The following is a 22,659-nucleotide window of genomic DNA, read 5'->3' on the forward strand; positions in this document are numbered from 1 at the left end:
TGTCCTCACTTGATGATAACAAAAGTTCTCATCGTAACATGTTTATATCACTAAACCCAATTCTACGCCGAGAAAGTAGTTTACAAACTTGTTAATTAACAGATTAAAAGGGAATCATCTCTTTGCAAGATTTCTGAAAACTTTTCACTTCATTTCTTTGCACTTTGCAATTTGCGTTTCTGTACCAATGGAGGAACATAATAGGCTTGAAAAGTGAAAAGATTCCTAACTTTTCGCTTTGCAAGCTAAATCTGAAAAGTGATGTTGGAACAAAATCTGAACTGAAAAGTGCAAAGTGAAAAGTTGCAAAGTTCATTCATTGAACAGGCCCCACAAGACATCACAGATAGGATAAAATTAAACAAAAAAATCCAGGATACAAACACCCGCTTCACACTTTTTAACACCGGAAAGGGCACGAAGATTGGAGCACGTGAAAAAGTACTGGGAGGTCTACAAGGTCTGAACAAGCCCCTTTGAAGAGACTTTGATAATGGATTGACTAAAGTGATCCTATGTGGTCATAAAATTTAAAGAAGAGGCAACTGTTATAAATTCTGTTAATACAGGAACTGTTAACATATCCAGAATATCACTTATTCACTCTGACACACACATTGTTTTTAAAATTTAAAGAAGAGTTTCCAATACAGTTAGTTCTCTCAACTAGATGATGACAAATCTCAGGGTCAAACCTTCAACAAAATCTGTCTTCATTTTCTAAAACCAGTCTTCAGCTGTGGGCAACTTTCTGTCATGAGTGAGATCGTTTAGCTTGCTATTTATTCTCAGGAAATAGCAAATTGAGTAAATCTAATCAGAGAAACGTTTGGTGGTGACTGCCATGAATTAACTTACCAGAACATTGCTAGATGTGAAAGTTAAGCTTCAAACGTGGTTTGTATTTTCAAAGGGTAAAAGAAGGCAAAAATGTCTGTTATAGTAAAATTGTACAACACCTAGCATGTAGATATTCTATGGAGGATATGCTAGTTTCACCATAATTTGTTTAGTACAACATATTTTGTCACAGTTTTAATGGTCGTGAGTTCTTTCATAAACAACCTGTAAACTTTATAGGTGTTTAGAATTCATGTCCATCATAATCCTTACTTTCTTTAATTGATCTGCAATACTTACCAATGATCACCTCCCAATTTTTGGCAGCGTTAGTTACTTCATATGCACATCGAATCTCTGAGAAACACACGCCCCCAACAATAAACACGATGAGTCTTGGCACATTCTTCACTGTCTGCTGAGCTTTGTCCTTGTGCCAATGTCCATACCTTACACTGCAACACACACACACTAAATAAGAACTTGATCATATCTGGTAAATTTTGTCAAACATCACTTACTGTACAAATGATTACAGAAGCAATCTATGCATGCTCATTCTCAAATAAGATAAAGTAAATTAGTGAACTTCTAACTTTTAGGTGATGTTATCATAGATCACATCTTATTTCTTGCCGAGGTCCTTCACTAACCTGTTCTACGCGCTGTAATACTAGTGTGACACGTTCAGGACACGGCTAGTTGCGCTAGAATTAGTATTTCTCGAACCTTTCAAATGATGCTTGTTGTTTAAAAGGGCCTAATGTCTATACCATCGGCCCTGAACAATTCAAAGGAAAAGTTTGTAATTTTTTAAGTTACCATGTTAATATTAAATAAGACTACTTTCAAGTGCAAAAAGGCCAGATTTTTTAAATAGGATTTTATAATCTCTACTCTATATATGAAGATACATGAAATCCAAGAAAAATGTATGCTCTTATTCTTCCTCTCCCTCCTCTCTACCAACAAGTCAGTCATATAAATTAAATTCAAAGTGTATAAAGTGTGTGGAAAATAGTTGTATCAGGAGAAGTACCATAAATAGCATGGTAAAGTTTTATGTTACTAAAGACAGGAATGGGGTGCTATGAATGAGTTATTGCGAACTGGAGGAAATTAACACACTACCTCATAGGATTTAGGTACTGTATTATCATTTTGTTTACCAGGAGGTGAAGGGGAGGTTGTAATTTACAGAATGGACCTTTCACAGAATACTGTAGCTTTTTCTTTGAATTATTTAAAATAAATTACTAGTTCATTAAAAGATTTCCTAGAGGAAATTTCCCTGGTGTATAACAGAGTACATTAAAAACAGGAAACACAAAAGAAAAAACATGAAATAGGTACATAAAATTTCAGGCAGGATAAAACAGTGTAACATTAAAAAACTTCAGTTTTAGAAAACAAACTGGATGAAATACAAGCCCATTTCCACTCCTAACAAGCAAAGCAAGCAAGCTTTTAGTTTTTACATAACTGTAAATCGTGTCATATGCCACAGACCAACAGTTTTCTGGAATTGGTATACCACTTCCTATTGACGAAAATTTGTCGTAAAAGGAGATAATGGTTTATAAATAAAATATTCCAAACAAACCTTCATGTTAAACAGCACAATGAAATCAATGAAATAAAACTATGGACTGTTCATTGCACTAGCCTTAATTTTTTCTTGCACAACCTAGAAAACACATCACTGGATATGAGCATAGCCGTCTGTAGTCAAGGCTGTGGCGTTAGCGATTTGCCAATGCCGTAGTGACATGTGGCTACTTTTCTTCTGAATTACAGCTTGTAAGTTCAAAATGATGTAGTTAAGTGTGTGGAAATGCCTAGTTCTTGTGTAGTGTCCAATTGCAAGAGCAATTACACCTCTTTAATTGAAGTAGAAATATATAAGGTATTTTAAATTTCCAAAAAATGTGGCACATCGAGAAGAATGTATTTGCGCTATTCCACGAGCCAACTGGGAACCAATGACAGGTCAATTGTTTGTATGAAACATTTTCAGGATTCACACTTTATTATCACACAAAAACATGTAAATAAGTACGGCAAGGAATGCGAATATGTACTTGAAGCCCTCGTTTTCAGTGACAGTGCAGTGCCAGGCTTGCTTCGTATCTCAGCAGTAAGGAGAGTGGAAAACAGAAGTGGAAAAAGCAGCAATAAAATGCAGAAGAAGATGAGAAAAGGAGAACTGAAGAGGAAAAAAAAATTGGTTCCTCTAAACACTTTTCATTTGAAAGTTATTTCTAATTCATCAGAGTGGTTTGTACATAGTACTGAAAGTGTTTGTAATTATAATATCACAATTACCCAAATTCTCAATGCAGGAAAGAAGATACAGATTAAAAGTGTTCTTGTTCTTCATTCTGCAAGATATGGAGCTGTTACATTTTCAGTACACAGTACTGAATCCACTGAGCATAATGATACTAGGTGTGAAACTGTAGCTGTAGATCAAGGTGAAATGTTCTTAGGGGTTTTTGCAAGATAATTATCTGGAAGGTATTGAATTTGATGACACTGGTTTTCTGTATGTTTATGATTATGTAGATTTTAAGCTGCAAATATAAACTGTAGTTACTACCGTGAATTCCTAATTAGTAATAAGCGCTGCCAAGAGCATTTTCACAGGGGAGGACTTTCAGTGCCACCTGATGTTATTTTGTTAGTTGGAAAATATGTAGTGGGAATTGCACAAACTCTTGTATTAGTGAAGAATGAAAGCAAGATTTTGGCTGTATGTAACCATACTGTACATTCTTCACCATTCAAGTGAAATGGGAGTCCAAAATGATGAAATATTAATGAGTTTGCTCCAATAATCTTTTTGCTATGCAGCAAATGCTGAAATTATGGGAGAAATGAAAATATATATCAGCAATGTGTTACTAAATAATTATTGTAAATAAAAAGAACTTTGTCTGTTGAAACATATAACAACAAAAGGAAAATGCTGTTTGTAGCCTAAAGTAACAATGTTGAAATAATATCCTTCGTTAGTGATTCACCAATTCTTTAATGTTTAATAAAAGTTGAATGATATAATATACGATGATTTTTTTTAAAATTTGTTTTACGTCGCACCAACACAAATAGGAAAGTGCTAAGAGTGGGAAGAAATCTGCCATAGCCTTAACTAAGGTACAGCCCCAGTATTTGCCTGGTGTGAAAATGGGAAACCACGGAAAACAGTTTTCAGGGCTGCTGACAGTGGGGTTTGAACCCACTATCTCCCAGATGCAATCTCACGGCTGCGTGCCCCTAACCACACACCCAACTCACCTGGTATGTAATGTATTATTGATTTTATAATGCATAGAGGATCATTATACGTTTCTAGATAATATATTTAAAAAAACATATGACATCTGACATCCCTGTTAGTTTCCATTACCAATAAATCTCAAACTAAGATTTCACGGAGGTTGTTTTCCCAGTTGTATTTCCTCTTAAAACATTAATCACCATCATTAAGATTCATGTTACAAAGAGCACAAGGCTTTTCATTCTCTCATAGAACGTCAGGCGACTGCTAAGGCAGCGTTTCCGGTTTTAACACCATGGTCTTGTACTATAGACGGCTATGATGGGAGACAATTTTTTTCCTGCTCTTCAAGCATTGCTGTAGTGTATTGTACCCCTTTAAATCACATATGTTTGTAAGATGTTTCTGTCATTACCATACTCAGTTTACTTCAGTAAACATGCCATTAAGTCCTGAAGATGCTCTAAACTCTGTTGCTTTGATGGAAGATGGTTGCAACATGCATTACATTGCAGAAGTGTAGAGAGCTACAACTTCCACCATTTCCAGAACCATAAGAAGGTACAGGGGAACTGGAGGTTATTTAAGGAGACCAGGATCAGGCTCGAGAAGAAGAAGAATGTATTGGCTGTACATCCCATTAACTACTTTTACAGTTTTTGGAGAAGCTGAGGTGCCAAAATCTAGTCCCAAAGGAGTTTTTTTACGTGCCAGTAAATCTACTGACACGAGGCTGATATATTTGATCCCCTTCGAATACCACCGGACTGAGCTAGGATCGAACCTGCCAAGTTGGGGTCAGAATGCCAGTGCCTCAACCATTTGAGCCACTCAGCCCAGTACGCCCAGGAATAGCAACATCAGCAAGAGATTATCACTTCTTATGGTTAAAGTTCTCCATAACTGTCACACCGCCGCCGTTGATGATGCAAGAAACAGACTTCACCAAGTTTAAGTGGTCAATGTTAGTGAGAGAACAACTGTCCAAGGAAGACTGGAAGAAGCCAATATTCAATCCAGAGGTCCTGTTAAACGCTCAGAACTCACCAAACAGCATCATGCAGTTCAACTATGTTTTGCAAGGGAACATTGCAGCTAGAAAATATAACAATGGAAGTAATGCTGTCCACTGACGAGTAGTGATTTAGCCTGTGATCACCTTAAGGTACGGAATGGGTCTGGAGAGGGCCTAGGGCAGTGTCCACGAACTGGCTGACATGTGATGTCTGATGTGACGTAAGAGTGCAGAGTGGCCAGGCGCTTCAATCGTAGAGTGGGACGAAGGGACTGCCTCGCTTTGTAGTAAGCATGTGCTGTGCCATATGTAGTGGTGTTAGTAGTCGTACAGTACACTACATAAGCATGGATGAAAACAGCACATCACAGTGCAACAAGCTATCTATGCCTTCAATCCTTTTATCTTTATGGAAGAAAACAACTATCATTTTCAAAGATGCACTGAAAAGAAAAAACATGTTTAGTTTGTATTAGAAATAAAGTTGCTGTATAACTTATTCTACTTTATGAAGTTATGTTACAATACAATGAAGTATGTGAAGAGAAATATGAACAACACATACCGCATTGTATTACCCACAGCCCCTCTCGCCAGCACCTCTCAGGTACTTCGTTTACTGCCCAGGCCCAGAGAATGTGTGACGAGTTAATTGAAGTCACACGTACAAGCAGTTGGTTACCCTGGCCTAGGGAGAGAGATTCCCCTTGCACATTTTCACCCAGGATGCTTTTTGAGGATGGTTCTCTGATGGTGTGGGCAGGAATCAATATAACTGCAAGGACGGATGAAGTCTTGGTGGGGTATGGGAGCCTTACAGCAAATTGGTATGGGGAGAAAATCCTTCTGGTACGTGTTGGGCCTTTCACTCCATTTAGTGGTGACTGTGTCGCACTAATTCGGTACAATGCACACCCATATGTTGCAAGAAGGGCGCGACAGTTCTGGGATGAAGCGGAGATTCATGTTTTGGTTTAGCCTGCTTGAAGCCCCGATTTGAATCCTATTGAGCATCTATGGGACCAGCTACAGAGAAGGATCCATCAGCACTATCCACATACTGTACAGCACCTATGGGAGCCCTTCTAGACGAATGGGAGGGGATTCCTCAAAAGAACATTGCAGCATTAATCAGGAGCATACCTGAAAGGTCGGATGCTAAGATTGGTGGAACAGGAGGTGATTACATACTTGATGATGAGAAGAGAAGTCTGTGAAGTGATGTGTAGGGAGAAAAAAGAGAGAAGCTGAATTAACTTCATGAGCTTTCTCAAAATTTGCTTGAAATGCAAATACATGTGTTACTTCCGTATCTCTGGGTTAATCTGATCAAAATGTTTATAAGAGATCATTCCTTTCCATTGTCAAACACCTAAAGTAATCTGTACAACAATATTTTATCATAAAATAGTATATTAATGTCATAAAAGTGACTTGAATTTAAAATAAATTTCAGTGTTTTCAAGAAACTGAAGTAGTACAATTTTTGTGCTGGTGAGTGTATAAACTACGTAATCAATCAGGATAAGAAGTTGTCCACCAGCAGATTCATAAGAATATTTATTATATTACACCAGTTGTACCAAGTTTTTATTCACCTTTAAGTACTCCTCTTATTCCTCTTTCCTTAGCAAAGTCATCAGTACCAACTACAATCTTTTGGAATGTTTGCGAGCTACTATAGAAACATTTTCATTAATGTTTTCAACTTACCATTAATGAAACAAAAAACATATTTGTTCATTAGCACTATAGATCTCTGTTTTAGAGTGTCCAATTATATAGGGCTTCAAATTTATATCATCTATCAAATGTATCTACCAAGCTACTCCTATTCTAGAAAATACACATCCATAAATGCAGATATTCTGAACACATGCTCTTTAAGGATTCTGCTGAAAATGCCATAAAAGTAGAAGCATATTTTCAAATACACAGAGCTTAAACTGCTAGACTCATGTTGGATCCATAAAAAAAAAATGCATCACCAGTTATGCCAGTTGGTCAAGCTCCAAGCAAAAGAAACATTCCAACTCAATATGTAGTTAGTTTTATATGCAATGCTGAATAGTGATGAATAAATAAATTACATGCACATTTTACCACGCTATGGCTCACAGTGTTAGCACTTTGTTGGACATTTGTAATTTCCATGCAGAATGTGGAAAGTTTCTCTTAAAGGTTCTCATAAAATTTTCTGAATTAAAAATGTCTAAACCCAATTCAGATCAGAACCTAACCACCTCCCTATGAGCAGTCAAGGTGTGCTAAACATTGTGCTCTAGCTAGGCTATGATCGTAACAGTTAGCAATCACTTGGTATAGGAATTCCGTGCAGTAATTCATCAGAATACTAATGAGTTGCAAGTATCCTCTTGCCTACACAAACTGTTGTGCAGGGAGTATTGGATACATTTAGTACAGGTTGTAACAGGTGTCTTGACTTATTACCAGTAATTAGTCATTCTGAAGGTAAGATCTTTGGTTCTATAATGCTTGGTTTAACTTTTATTATGCTGAACAGAGCAATCATTAATTATTTAGAAATACATTAGACATGGTTTGCGGTGGATAATAGTAGAGGTGTGAATGTTGTTTTAATGGAACAAAATGTGATGGGACAGGAAGATAGCAATATTTATTCTACCATCTCTATATTGATATGTTGCTGAGAAATAGAAGGTAAATTGGATGCCGTTATGCATCACTAGACCAAGCGCCAAAAGTTGGTTGCGAGATAATCGCGTTTAAATTTGGTTCTATGTGTAAATTCGAGCGAACATAATTTTGCTAAATATGGTATTACTGGTGTTGTAGGATAATAGATAGTACCTTCTCACCAAATTTCAACATTTTAATACTCGCACTACATAGATTTTCTTGAAGAAATGGCGCTTAGTCTACTGATGCAATTTAAGGTTTTTCTCAAGTGCGAATAATGTATCACGATGCTACACCAATAACCCCTAACTGTTGAGTATCTACTGAGTAAAACATCAAAATATATAACGTGGCAGTAGCCATGATTAAAAACTGAATCTCCTACTGTCTGGAAAGGCCCGCTAAGTGCTTGATCCACCACGAGCCGCACCACAACTCCGGTACATTGTTTGAGTTTTAGATGGAGAAATTCTAGAAGGGAAGCTATTCTCTAAAGTCGTTGCTATAATGACTTACTGATTTGAGGAATTTCAACTTATCTGAGTCAAATACAAATGGTAAGACATGAGCCATTGTAGTCTCTACAATTTTTGAATGGATTTTCCTTCACGATAGGCCTATTATATTCTGAGAGTACAGTATTGACGTGATATTTTTAAGGCTATGGGTAAGTTTTGTTCTGCTTGAGACAGAAAATGTGATAAAATATTTTTTCTCCCATAAATACACACAGATCACTGGACAGGTAATAAGACTGTTGCTCTCAGTTCATTCAATCTCGAAATCAGGATCTCCATTAAATTCATCTACGTCATCCACGATGTCAGAATCTGCTTGAAGATTCTGGTAAAATTGTTTGGCATCTGCAGGTATTAGGTTCATCAGCGAACCAAAGTCTCTTAGTTTGGCTTCAGAGATAGTTTTTCCTTTTGGCCACAAAGGTATTAATGCCTGGTGAAAGGGAACTCTACTTTCCCGTGGTCGTCCATGTCTTGACTTATTTAGATTTACTTCCTGGGATTCACCATCAAATTCTAGAGAATGATTTTCAGACGTAACCTTCTGAGCAAGCTGCATTAGTAGCACTGTCCTTCTCGTTACTTTTCGAAGTACTTGATACATCCCCGAACTTCGTCACTTGATAAACCACTCATTCTATCACCACGTAAAAATGTCAGCACTATCGAAAACGCGGGCTCGCTGTCATCCGCGCGCAATGTGAGGAATGTGGCGCTTGGTCTAATGATGCAAACAGGAACATCGCATAGTCTACTGATGCAATTTACATTTTTACTGATTCCCGCTTTGTCGCTTAGGTTTTCTGTTTACTAACAACTAACAGCCTCTTGTAATCCATTGGGGAATTTTTTATAAATAGTTCAAGCCTTCCTCTACAAGATGGCGCTAAAATCTCAATTTTCGTCAAATGGCGCTTAGTCTACTGATGCATAATGGCATCCAATTGTTAGTAAAACCTTTCCTCGTACTTTGAGGAAGTAGGTCTAGATTTTTATTATTGTCAGATGAGGTGAAGATTGCAATTTCCTAATGGATTTCATAGATCTTCAACTTAGGCCTTTAACAAAAAGGGGGTCATAACATTTTCACACAAAAAGGCAGTACATAAAAATTCAGTGGATCAGCCAGATGACTCAGAAATTCCTCAGATGCTACAAAAATACTTGGTACAGAACTGAAACATAACTTCAAAAGTTTTACTCGGTCACCATGAAGTGCTTAAATGTTTACCTAAAGACTCTCCACAATCACCATAAATAAAAGCCACTGTAAACAGTGCTGATAGCTTCATACAATTACTAAAATTAAAAACAATCCATATCAGCTAAAATGATTTAATTCACAACTGTTTTTTTTGGAATCTTAGTCCCATCATCAGTGAATCAAGAAAATTAAAATATTAAATTTCACAAAACTGTAAAGATGATTTAAAAAACCATATATGACAAGCTAATATTACAGAAACATTTATATCTAATGAATGTAGTTAAATGTACCTTACAATTACAGGAATGACCGATCATGTCAACTCAGCTGTTACAAGAATACTGAGCAACCTTTACAGCATTAATGAGTGAGTAGCACGTGCGTGACATTGCATCATCTCAAGGTTGTAAACATTACGTTGTCCATGGCGGTTTCATTTAAAATATTATCCAGGTCCCTTTTCTGTGCCAAGTATATTTCAATGTTTTCATGAATGTTTAATTCTAAGCCACAATTGCATTTGTAGATCAATTCCGTATCTCTTTTCCATGCCAGGAAAGTTGTGATTACTGTTATAAATATATTTTGCAAGAGTAGAATATTTGTTCTATTGCACTGCTTTAAAGTGGTCTTCACAACGCTGAGCAAATGTTCGGCCAGTCTGTCCTATGTAAAATGTCTAACAATCATTGCAAGTTAACCTGTATACTCCCAACTGTAGGAGTTATTTATCTTAGCAATGCTGAAGTCATAATTTTTTTTATGAAATTTTGTTTTGAGTCCTGTAAGTGATTTTTTAATCAAATTTCTTAAAAATAATTACAACTTTAAATATTTCATTCCAAAAATGTGTGAACATGATATACTGTTTGTTAGTTAAATCAGTTTTGTTTTCTTCAACCCTTTCTTTTTCTTTTTATGATTTTATCAACCATTTCTGGACTGTATCCATTTGTGTTTCCAGGAGCAGATATGGACTCTGATCACAACGTGGTGGTCATGAAATGTCATCTGAATTCAAAGAAATTGAAGAAAGGAAAGAATGCAAGAAGATGGGAACTAGATAAGTTGAAAGAAAAGAGTGCAAGGGATTGTTTCAAGGAACATGTTGCACAAGGACTAAATGAAAAGGCTGAAGGAAACAATAGATGAAGAATGGTCAGTCGTGAAGAACGAGATCAGTAGCGTTGCTGAAGAAAACTTAGGAAGAAAGATAAGATAAATGCAAGAATCAGTGAATAACTCAGGAGAGATTAGACCTGATTGATGAATGGTAAATGTACAAGAATGCAAAACATGAAGAGGAAAAAAATGAATACAGGCAATTGAAGAACGAAGCGCAGGTCAGCTAAGGAAGAATAGCTGACAGAGAAGTGCTAGGATGTAGAAGGTTGCATGGTTGTGAGAAAGGCAGATACTGCATACAAGAAAATCAAGGAAATCTTTGGAGAAACTAAAACTAGGTGTATGACTATTAAGAGTTCAGATGGAAAAACACTTCTACAGAAAGAAGACAGGGAAAAAAGATGGCAGGAACATATTAAATAATTGTATCACGGTAAAGAAGTAGATGATAAGGTTCGAGAACAAGAAAAAATTGTTGATGCTGATGAAATGGGAGACCCAATTTTGAGGTCAGAATTTGACAGAGCTTTGAGAGTCCTAAATATGAACAAAGCACTGGAATTGATGACATACTCTCAGAATTACTGACTGCCTTAGGAGAAACCAGCATGGCAAGGTTATTCCATTTAGTGTGTAATATGAATGATACAGGAGAAGTGCCATACGTTTTTAGACTGAATGTTGTTATACCTATTCCCAAGAAATCAGGTGCTGAGAAGCATGAAAACTACCACACCATTAGTATCTCATGTTTGCAAAATATTAACACACATTATTTATAGAAGAATGGAAAGACAAAGTGAAGTTGGGAGGAGATCAGTTTCCTAGTATGTCATAGAGTTTGTATATTCTTCCCTCTTAATAAAATTTTTGCAGTTCATTTAATTTCTATTTCTAGAATAAATAAAGTAAAATCAATTGCTATACTGAAAACTATAAATGGTGCTGATTTTTTCAACCATTTTATTAAAAGGACGATCACAAATTCTAAACCATCCAGAAATTTTTTTAGAGTTATAATAAAAAACAACTATCCACCATAATGTATACCAAAGAAAAAATAACCTTCCTTTCAAAAATAAAAAGGAACCTCAGCATACTTTAGAAATTATTTAGTAAATGACAAGCTACATGATTATGCATATTACCTAGTGAAATAAGTACATCTGACAATGCCTTAAAACTTTCTCCATCATGTTGCACTTTCAACGAATAATATAGTCTTATGCAAAATAAAAGGTGCAGATTCTTTTATAAATGAGATTACTAATCTAACTGTATGCAGACTGCACTATGGTGAAAATTCCCAACATAAAGCCTTCACTTAAAAACTGCTAATCAATATGTGATATAAAAGGTTACTCTGAAAAGTTCCGTTTTTGAAACAAGGAGAAAAATAATGAAATAAAGTTCTGATATAAAAATATTACCTGTATTTAACACAAAATATTAGAATGAATGTATTCAATAAATACACTACAAAACACAGGACAGAAACATGATTATCTGTTATTATCTGAATTGCTGAAGCTATAAGTAAAAATTCAATAGTGATATATGATCTAAAAGAAAATAATCCAGACATGTTAGACTTGAGTTTATGGCTAATAAATAGCAAAAAATTGTTTGTGGAATTCCACTGAAGAGCTATGTCTTACATAAACAATTGAAACCTAACCTTTACATGGTAGGTAATATGGTACTGCACCCAGTGAAATATCAAGAATGTATAATCGGTAATACTATTAACTCAGCACACATGAAAGACTATTGTGCATTTCCAGTTACAAAGTCCCATAAAGACAAGAAATGGATTTTTCTTGGCCATTTTTCTGACTTAACCTTCCTAGAGACATAAAAAAGCAATTCTCAAGGTGAAATAATTTCCTTATTATACTAAGAAAAAGAAATGCTTCAAATAATTGTGCTTAAGCCACCAGACATGAGGTTTTACTCAAAAAGTATAATACAAGCTATGTTAATTATTCTACAAGTTCATCTCTGCAATATGCTAAATTTCTTACTTCATGCACAATGCTTGCAACATTTCTGAACCATATGTGAATGTTAAAAACAGATCTGAATAATATCTTTCAGTACAAAGTTTTATTTAAATCAATATCACTCAGATGTTTCCACACTATATTTTATTGCAGAAAACTCCATTTCAGACTCAGTGTGAAATATAGCATACAGAAGAAAGAATGTTTGTTTATACAAAATTATTTCTCAAACTTCATTTTCTTACTTCTTGAAAATAAAAAAAATATTTTCACTACTACGCACACATGCATATTAACTACTCAGAAGCAGCAGAGCACAGCCATTACAGACTACAATAAGGAGAAATTTTACTGGCATGTCAAGGCTACGAGCCTCTTCCACTCACATTTTACCCTCCTCCTCTGTTACAGCCATTTGCCATGATATTCTAATGTAAATGGTAAAGGTATGGGTTGAATATATAAAGGATACATTAAAAATTTGAAAAGTAAGATGAATAATCAGCACCATCAACATATGTAAAGGTTAATCTTCAAACACAGTACAACCTTACTTTTCAAATCAAACAAAGAAATTCGTAGAAAGGAATGAACCAAAAGGAGAGGTTTCAGTTGGAACATCAATGTTATAAGGATAATAAAGAATGGAACTGTAAAATTTTTGAAAATATGAAATATCTGAAAATTTGTTCAAATGATAAATTAAGAAGGCAAAATTTACTTATTGTTCTATGGATACCATCTTGCTCAATGATATGAATGTAAGTACAAATTTTAGTCATTTTCTTTTTCCATGTTTCACAACACTTTAGAACTTTAGGCAGTTACATATTCACCATATTGTGAATACAAAATAATTATGCATTTTAAGTTTTATGGCGAGTAATTAAACTAATCTCCCAAATTCCTATCGTGTACTTTGGAGTACTTAAACAAAAAAGGACTTTTCCTTAAGGCTGTTCAATAAAGTCTAGCACAAACGGTCTTTCTTTTGCATAAATGACTGCGCACGATCTCGTAGAATACAGAGGAACTGAATACTTAAAGCATCCTCTCCAACAAGTGTCATAATAATAGCTTCATGATAACAGCTCTTGTTAGTCAAGCTTTGGCAGCCGTTAAAAGAAGGTGAGCGTTCTAGTCACCTCTAAATATTCACCGTGGCTGATTTTTGTGAGCAGTGTTACACAATAAAGTTGTGTGTTCACTTGAAGAAAAATGCTTTGGCAACCTACTGAGAGTTGAAGAGAACTTGTGGAGAATGTGATGTCTCATCAAGCTTGCTTCCAATGGCATAATGCATTCAATGACGGCCTAGAAAGTGTTGAACTGCAGGGACGAGGAGCACCTGTCACAGCGTTAACAAAGACAGTGATCAACACTGGGGCCTACTCACTAATAGGCAGCTCACACACAACCTTGGAATATCAGTTGGGAGCACTCATGAACTTCTAATGGTCCTACTAAAGAAACACACCCTTCAGGCGGAGGCTGGGCATAAAAAGCGACAGAGCAAAAAATGCAAAGAACCTGAGGCTAAACTCCCAAAAGGGAAAAAGATCTCAACCAAGAAAAGTAGGACCCAATCCAACAGAGCAAGAAGCACAAGACCACGCTTAGGAAACCTAAGCTAGTAATGGAAGGATCCCCTCTCACTACACTACATCCACGCTTTGCAGCATGCGCACTGTACATAGGAATGAAACCAAGGTATCCGCTACTCAGACAGAGCCTTCTACCAGTACCCCGATTCTCCCCTCCACCCTCCTCCCATCCATAATTTCTACGGAACCCTCGAAGTACTTAGGGCAATGTAGCCGACAACATTCTGAAGTCGCTAAGCATAAACAAACCACTCAACCACCTAATCCCCTTAATCCTTAGATTTCTAAAAATGCTGACTGAGAGCGAGGGTCTCAGGTGGCTAAAAATAACAACAGACGTTATTGAAACATTCATCGTCTAATCCCTTAAAGAGAGTACACAATACACAGAACATATAAACATCACATGAGCTTCAGGTTCTAACATGGAACTGCGAAGGAATAAGAACGAAAATAGAAACTGAAGGCTTCCTAGTTAAACACACAATACGCGTAGGCCTGATCACAGAAACATTTCTCCCTGGTGCTAAACTCACAATTAAAGGATATAAAGTACACAGGTATGATAGAAAAACAGATAAATGGGGTGTGGCAGCTCTGGTACAAAAGGACCTCAAATGCATGGAACCAGAAATCCTGGAACTAGCCACTATAGAGGCACATGGAATAAGTCTGCTAGTGTGCGGGATACTAATTAATGCCATCGCAGCAAACACCCCACCAAAAGCTGTTAAAGAAGGAGACACTGATGTACTCCTACGGCTAGCTAGGAACACAATAATAAGAAGAGACATCGATTCCAAACAAGAAAGCTGGGGCTGTGTACGGCCTAATAAGCACAGCACCACGTTATATGAGCACATGGTAGCACATGAATACGTGGTAGCAGCACCCAAGAAACCCACATTCCTAGCACAGAGAGGGCAAACATCGGACATACTTGACATTGCCCTACTCAACCACATCCCACTGGAACACAGTTTGAAAGTGATCTAGGATCAAACACCAACCAGTGATTTTTAACACTGGATGCAAACTCAGAGGGATGTGAACTAAACCCGATGTGAAGGCTGAACTTCAAAGCAGCCAAATGGAACAAGTTCAGAAAGAAACTCTATACATTAATTTGGGGAATGGAAAATATCACTACAGAAAGCCTTGCAGAAATCGATGGGGCAGTCAAAACCTTCATCAAAGCAATACAGGAAGCACTGAATGTGAGCATACCAGTTCACATACAAAGAACAGGCATTAGAAATCCCATACAACATAATAGACCTCATTGGAAGACAGATTCGCCATAAGGGAGGCTGGGCTCTTTATCACTATGACTTTGATGGGAAAATGAAAAATCAGTTGAACACAAATTCAAACAGCCCTAGAAGAACACAGGTCAAACGAATGGAACAGAAAGCTGTGACCATTCAACATGAACACTAGGCCCATGTGGCAAGTAGCGAGACGCTTCACTGGTGAACCATAATCCCAACTTTCAAGGGACCAAATGGCCCAGTTTTTGAGACCTGTGAGAAGGCCAAAGTCATAGCTGATGCACTGGAGGCAGCTTTCACACTTTACGATGATCCATCGGAGCCCGAATTCACCAGGCGAACAGAAGCAAAGGTCAGGGCTTTTCTCCCCAATACACAGAGGGCAGAGGTTAAGAAGACTAATATCCACGAAGTAAATGGATTATTTATCGCCTTAACCCTAAAAAAAGCTCCCGCCCAGACAAACTCATGAATGTAGTCCTTAAAAAATTAAACAGAAAAGCCCTTACAGTCATTACCGATATTTTCGATGCCATGCTCAGGTTGCAATACTTCCCTGAACAATGGAAACTAGTGAAAATACAGGTATTCAGGAAACCAGAGAAAGATAAACCGGACCCTAACAACTATTGTTCAGTAAGTCTCCTAGACGCCATCAGCAAGATATTTGAGAAAATACTGCTTAAAAGACTCTTAGCACACATCAAGAAAAGGGGAATTATCCGGAATGAACTATTTGGATTCTGAAACGGACATTCCTCCACGCAGCTCTTTATGAGATTCCTTGAGCACGCAACCACTGGGCTTAAGAAGTGAAGGGACATGGGCATGGTCTTCCTAGACATCCGAAAGGCCTTCAATAAAGTATGGCTCAAAGGCCTGCTGGCAAAATTGATAGATTACAAGTTCCATCCAGGGTACGTAATACCTATCAAGTAAAATCTAGAAGAATGGAAATTTCAAGTAGACTTGCACAACACACTGTGAAATACATGACATATCAGAGCAGGTGTAGCCCAAGGCTCAGGTATAAGCCCGATCCTGTTTGTCCTCTATACAAACAACATGCCAACACCAGAACTCACTACTATTGCCATATCAGTCCAGCACCCTCAACTTATGAGGACCCAAAAGAGGCTATGGGAAGCACTACAAACGCTAAAACAATGGTTCACAAAATAGTGCAACATAGGTAAGTGCCAAGCAGTGATGTTCAAACAGAAAAACAGACATACACACAAACCTGCGAACAAACTTCCGATGCTATTCAACAAACAAATAGAATGACATGAAAAAGCTAAGGTAATCCTAGACAAAAAAACTTACAATACTACATCACGTCAGAGATATCAGGTAAACATATGACTTGTCAAACTATCCAATACTGAACAGTAGATCCAGTATAATCAGTGGGTAGTGTTCAACATGTATGAAGACTTAATCAGGCCAATTATCATGTACGCAGCCCCAGCATTGGGATACGCAGCCAAGACTAACCTCGACAGTCTTGAAAAACTACAAAACAGCGTCTACTAGCGGCAGCAAAGCTCCATCACAAAACTACTGTAGGGAAGCTTCACACCTTAACAAACACCCACACAATAAGACAGCATCTCGGAAAAACAAACATTACGAACGTACACCAAGTCATGATCAATCACTTAATCAGGAGCATTGGGCACTATGATGTTGATCCAGATAAGAAGTACCCCACGCCTAAACACAAACTATTCATCCACAGGATTAGAAAGTAACAGGCTCACTCCCCACTTTCTTACTCTAGACGCCTACCATACCAAAATAAAAAAACACCAACTCGCTCAACACTAAAAAAAAGTCTTAGCTCATGCACTTGTACTTCTATGTTCGTTGTATTATTGTTAACAGTGGTGTGAGTGAAGTAAAGGCAGCCCACATTCCAAGAAGCAGACAGACAACAATCACATCTGATTGGCCCATTGAGACAAAAGAATGGAATCCAAAGCCCGACTAACTTTGTACTTTGAAATCATTGTTATCTTTGTTTGTATGTATGTGTATTTAAATCTTAGAATAGATGTGACAATAGTGACCACCACTGTAACACCAGAACACCCAAGAGAAAGAGAAAAAGAAGATGAACATGATAGTCACAACATTCTTGCAGGCTTGGTTAACAGTTCTCCCTTCTCTGTATATGGAGGCTTGACACCAGGGAATACTGGCATCTGGACAGTGGGACTTATCTCTAGTCCCACAGCCTGGACGCCACTGAACCCATATATGGAATCCTGCAGAGCCAAGATGGCTGATCCCTCCGAAAATGAACACTGCAGGAAAATGGACATGACTTGTGCATGATACATATCCTTACAAACATAACCTGGAATCTTCCAGCCCACATCCTTGCATGTGCTATCTACAATATGTTTATTTCTGTCTATGTGGTTTTGTCCTCACCCTTACTACCCGATTACATCGCTATGATACCTCATCTAGCCTGGTAGCATGGGGACTTCCTTCTGAATCACTTATTCCCAATCCTCCCTGCCGTCTCTTTTTCTTCTTAGAATTGACAGCATGTCGGAGGCAATGTAGATTGTGCTGATGGCCATTAGGGGAGAGCAGGTTTCAGGGAAACCTCCACAAAATAAACTCTGCATTTGCACATCATGTGTTTGTGCATGATGGGTACCGTGACTGTTTACTCCTGTGCAGAAGCAGGTTCATGTTGATGTATGCCTCTACTGGAAACAATATGTTAAAGATGAAGGTGATCCTTGGTGACAATATCATCACTGCAGATGAAATGTGGGTGTATTGTTATGATCCTGCATCCAAGCACAGCAGCAACAAGTGGATGAAACGTGGCCAACCAGCCCCTAAAATGGCATGTGTGCAGAAATCAGCAAATAAGGACACGGGCATCACTTTCTTCGATTATCACGGAATGGTGCAGACTCATACAGTCCCAAGACACACTATAGTCACCATAGAGTATTACAAGAACATTCTCGCCAATTGACAAAGGATCATATCCTCCCAGAAAAGGAAGAACTCTGTTGGGTGGTGGAATCTCCATTGTGGTAATGCCATGCCTCATGTCGCTACTGCAGTTACCGAGTTCCTGACAAGATATGGTATTTTTACCATACACCTTACAATCCTGACCTGGCCCAATGTGCTCTTTCTTTCTCTACCCGATGGCCAAAAAGGACCTTAAGGGATATCTATTTGACAGTGAAATCCGGGCAGTGAAAGCTTGAGGCAGTTCTGAAGCAAATTTACACAATTGGGACAAATAATTCAGGTACCCTAAGGGAATCTATATCCATATCATCTGAAGCAACTGTCGCAGAATGGTTTCCTGCAAGCCTTCCAACAATGGCAAAGGTGGTGGGACAGATGTATAGCATTGGATGGGGAGTATTTTGAAATGGACAAAAGTTTGAACATGCAATCTTTTGAAATGAAGTATTGGGAGTAATAGAACCAGTCTTTACTGAGCAGCCTCTGTACAAATATTCATACCCAACATCTATCACCATAAAAACTAATACCAAACATGTTTTGACCTCAAGTAGGCTGAAATCAATCAATCAATCAATCAATCAATCAATCAATCAATCAATCAATCAATACTGGTCTGCATTTAGGGCAGTTGCCCAGGTGGCAGATTCCATATCTGCTGTTTTCCTAGCCTTTCCTTAAATGATTGCAAAGAAATTGGAAATTTATTGAACATCTCCCTTGGTAAGTTATTCCAATCCCTAACTCCCCTTCCTATAAATGAATATATGCTTCAATTTGTCCACTTGAATTCCAGCTTTAACTTCATACTACTTTTAAAGACACCAGTCAAACTCGTTAGTCTACTAATGTCATTCCACGCCATCTCTCCAGTGACAGCTCGGAACTTAGTCAAGCAGCTTGTCTCCTTTCTCCCGAGTCTTCCCAGCCCAAACTTTGCAACATTTTTGTGATGCTACTCTTTTGTCAGAAATCACCCAGAACAAATCGGGCTGCTTTTCTTTGGATTTTTTCCAGTTCCTGAATCAAGTAATCCTGGTGAGTGTCCCATACACTGGAACCATACTCTAGTTGGGGTCTTACCAGAGACTGACTCGTTGGCTGAACGGTCAGCGTACTGGCCTTCGGTTCAGAGGATCCCGGGTTCAATTCCCGGCCAGGTCGGGGATTTTAACCTTAATTGGTTAATTCCATTGACACGGGGGCTGGGTGTATGTGTTGTCTTCATCATCATTTCATCCCCCATCACGATGCGCAGGTCGCCTACAGGTGTCACATAGAAAGACCTGCACCTGGCGAGCCGAACCCGTCCTGGGATATCCCGGCACCAAAAGCCATACGACATTTAATTACCAGAGACTTATATGCCATCTCCTTTACATTCTTACTACAACTCCTAAATACCCTCATAACCATGCGCAGAGATCTGTACCCTTTATTTACAATCATATTTATGTGATTACCCCAATGAAGATCTTTCCTTATATTAACACCTAGGTACTTACAATGATCACCAAAAGGAACTTTCACGCCATCAATGCAGTAACAAAAACTGAAAGGACTTTTCATATTTATGAAACACTCAACCTGACTTTCAACCCTGTTTATCATCACACCATTGCCTACTATCCATCTCACAACATTATCGAGGTCATTTTGCAGTTGCTCACAATCTTATAAGTTATTTATTACTCTGTACAGAATAACATCATCTGCAAAAAGCCTTATCTCTGATTTCACTTCTTTACATATATCATTGATATAAATAGGAAAACATTAAGGTCAAAAAATTCTGCCTTGAGGAATTCCCCTCTTAATTATTACAGGGCCAGATAAGGATTCACCTACTCTAATTCTCTGTCTTCTATTTTCTAGAAATATAGCAACCCATTCAGTCACTCTTGTCTAGTCCAATTGCACTCATTTTTGCCAGTAGTCTCCCATGATCTACCCTATCAAATGCCTTAGATAAGTCAAACGTGATACAATCCATTTAACCTCCTGAATCCAGGATGTCTGCTATATCATGCTGGAATCCTACAAGTCCTTCAGATATGGTACTATATCCCAACCTATTGTCTTTAGTAAATCACCCAAAATCTTAATCAATTCCAGCTGCTTTCCTAGTTTTCAACTTTTGTACCTTAGTTTAAATTTCATTGTTATCATAGGTAAATTTTAATACTTCTTTAGTATTAGTCACCTCCTCTATCTGGATATTATCCTTGTAACCAAAAATCTTTACATACTGCTGACTGAATACTTCTGCATTTTACAGACCCTCAGATACAAACTCCCCTTGTTCCTTAATGATTTCTGGACTGTCCTTCGTGGAACCTGTTTCTGCCTTACAGTACCTATACATACCCTCCCATTTTTCACTAATTCATCTGTAATTTGTTATTTCCTAACGAGAATTTTTTATGGTAAAATTGGGAATATAACCAAACAGAATTCAACAATTAAAACAAAAACATAGCACACATTATTAATATTAAAAGTGACAGACATAGAAAATTTGTTCAACAAATAGTTAAAGAGTTGTCAAAAATATGAAACAAGAAAATGTACACCACTGTATTACTTGCTTTTAAATATCAGTTTTATATCTACAGAGTGATCAGATATGCTTTACTCTGATATGTGTGGTGTTTTTTTCTATGGGCAAGCTATAACCTATGACGGGCAAGCTCCCCACTTGTTCACCGCATGCGGGAAGGGGATAGCGTGGTGTGCCTTCACATGTTTTGTTCCCTGACCCCAACTTTTGTTTTGATTGCATACACATCCCTGCTATCTGACCTTTTACACGTGCAAACATTGACACAATATACCATAGGCTCTGACCACTTGGTACGCTATTAAAAGGAATGCGAGTTAATGCTGGAAGGAACAGCGACCGTGGATGAATTCAGGGCCGGGGTGTATGAACCAGAGCTCAAACACCAGTCTGCAGAATGGCGACAAGCAAGATCACCAAGCAGACAGAAATTCCAGCTAAACCCTTCCCCCATAAAGCTGATGGTCAGTGTGGCTTAGGATGTCAGACATGTGATCGCATGTCACTTCATTCCACATAGAGAGAGAGCAACATACTGCAGAATATTCCTGCAGAAACAGTTACAATGTGTCATTAGGGGTGTGGGGAGTACTGTAACACCCGCCAAACTCACTAGACCTATCTCCGTGCAATTCTGACCTCATCCCAAAGTGAAAGAACCATTGTGTGGGCGACAGTTGGGACATGAGGGGGCTTTGCTAACTCTGTGAAACACGAGATTGCAAAAGTCACACAGGGTGAGGCGACTGGTATTCAACGTCTCCCGCATCATTGGCAAGGTGTTGTAGACTATCTAGGGGACTATTTTGAGGGTTTACCACAAAGGTTACAATACTCTCCAAGAATAAACATTATGCAACACAAGGATTTCATGGCAGACAATTTCCCCCCTTTACACGCCACACCTAGTAAACTTACTCGTCATTATACATTCCACAGCACCTTACGCTCCCCGCTCCCATTTGTTTATCTCCATTAGTCTGGTAGATCTGCATTTTAAAAAATAGTTGCCATGACTTATACTCCAACCCTTGTATTCTTATTGTAGTTAAGTGTGATTTGTTCATTTTATTTGAAGTTACTAAAAATTGTCATTTGTTAAACACACTAGTGGAAATGATGATGATGATGCTTGTTGTTTTAAGGGGCCTAACATCTAGGTCATCAGCCCCTCATGGTACAAAATGAAATGCCAAATTAAAAGTTTTAAATCATCCACTGACCAAAATAAAAATTGCATGAAGAATGAATGGATGGATATGAATTTAAAATAATCAGTGGATCCCACCCAAAAACTATCATAAAAAATAGTTTTCTGACCAAGAGACCACTTCTAAAGCACAGTCCTGAATCGAGGATGCTTGTTGTCTAAAGGGGTCCAAAATACAGGTCAACAGCCCCGCATAATTGTACTTATCGCTAGTAAAGGAGAACCATGGTATTTGTGTTGTTGGGGTACTAATCAAAAGTAGCGTAGACTCGCAGTGTTCCACACATGATGGTACTACTCACAAGTATTGGACGTCATACAGGTAATGCAGACCTATGGTGTTTTTCACATAGTGG

General features: G+C 37.8%; 1 protein-coding gene across 3 annotated transcripts in view; it reads right to left on the reverse strand.

The window, feature by feature from the left end:
* The window catches only part of Rop (Syntaxin-binding protein Rop), a 341,037-nt gene that overhangs the window by 19,214 nt on the left and 299,164 nt on the right, over nucleotides 1-22,659 (reverse strand). For all 3 annotated transcript variants that reach the window (XM_067137314.2, XM_067137313.2, XM_067137315.2), the window contains exon 11: nucleotides 1,141-1,295. In XM_067137314.2, coding sequence (XP_066993415.1) covers nucleotides 1,141-1,295 — 155 coding nt within the window. The remainder of the gene's footprint in view (nucleotides 1-1,140; nucleotides 1,296-22,659) is intronic.

This window comes from Anabrus simplex, chromosome 1, assembly GCF_040414725.1.
Source record: "Anabrus simplex isolate iqAnaSimp1 chromosome 1, ASM4041472v1, whole genome shotgun sequence".
Lineage (NCBI taxonomy): Eukaryota > Metazoa > Arthropoda > Insecta > Orthoptera > Tettigoniidae > Anabrus > Anabrus simplex.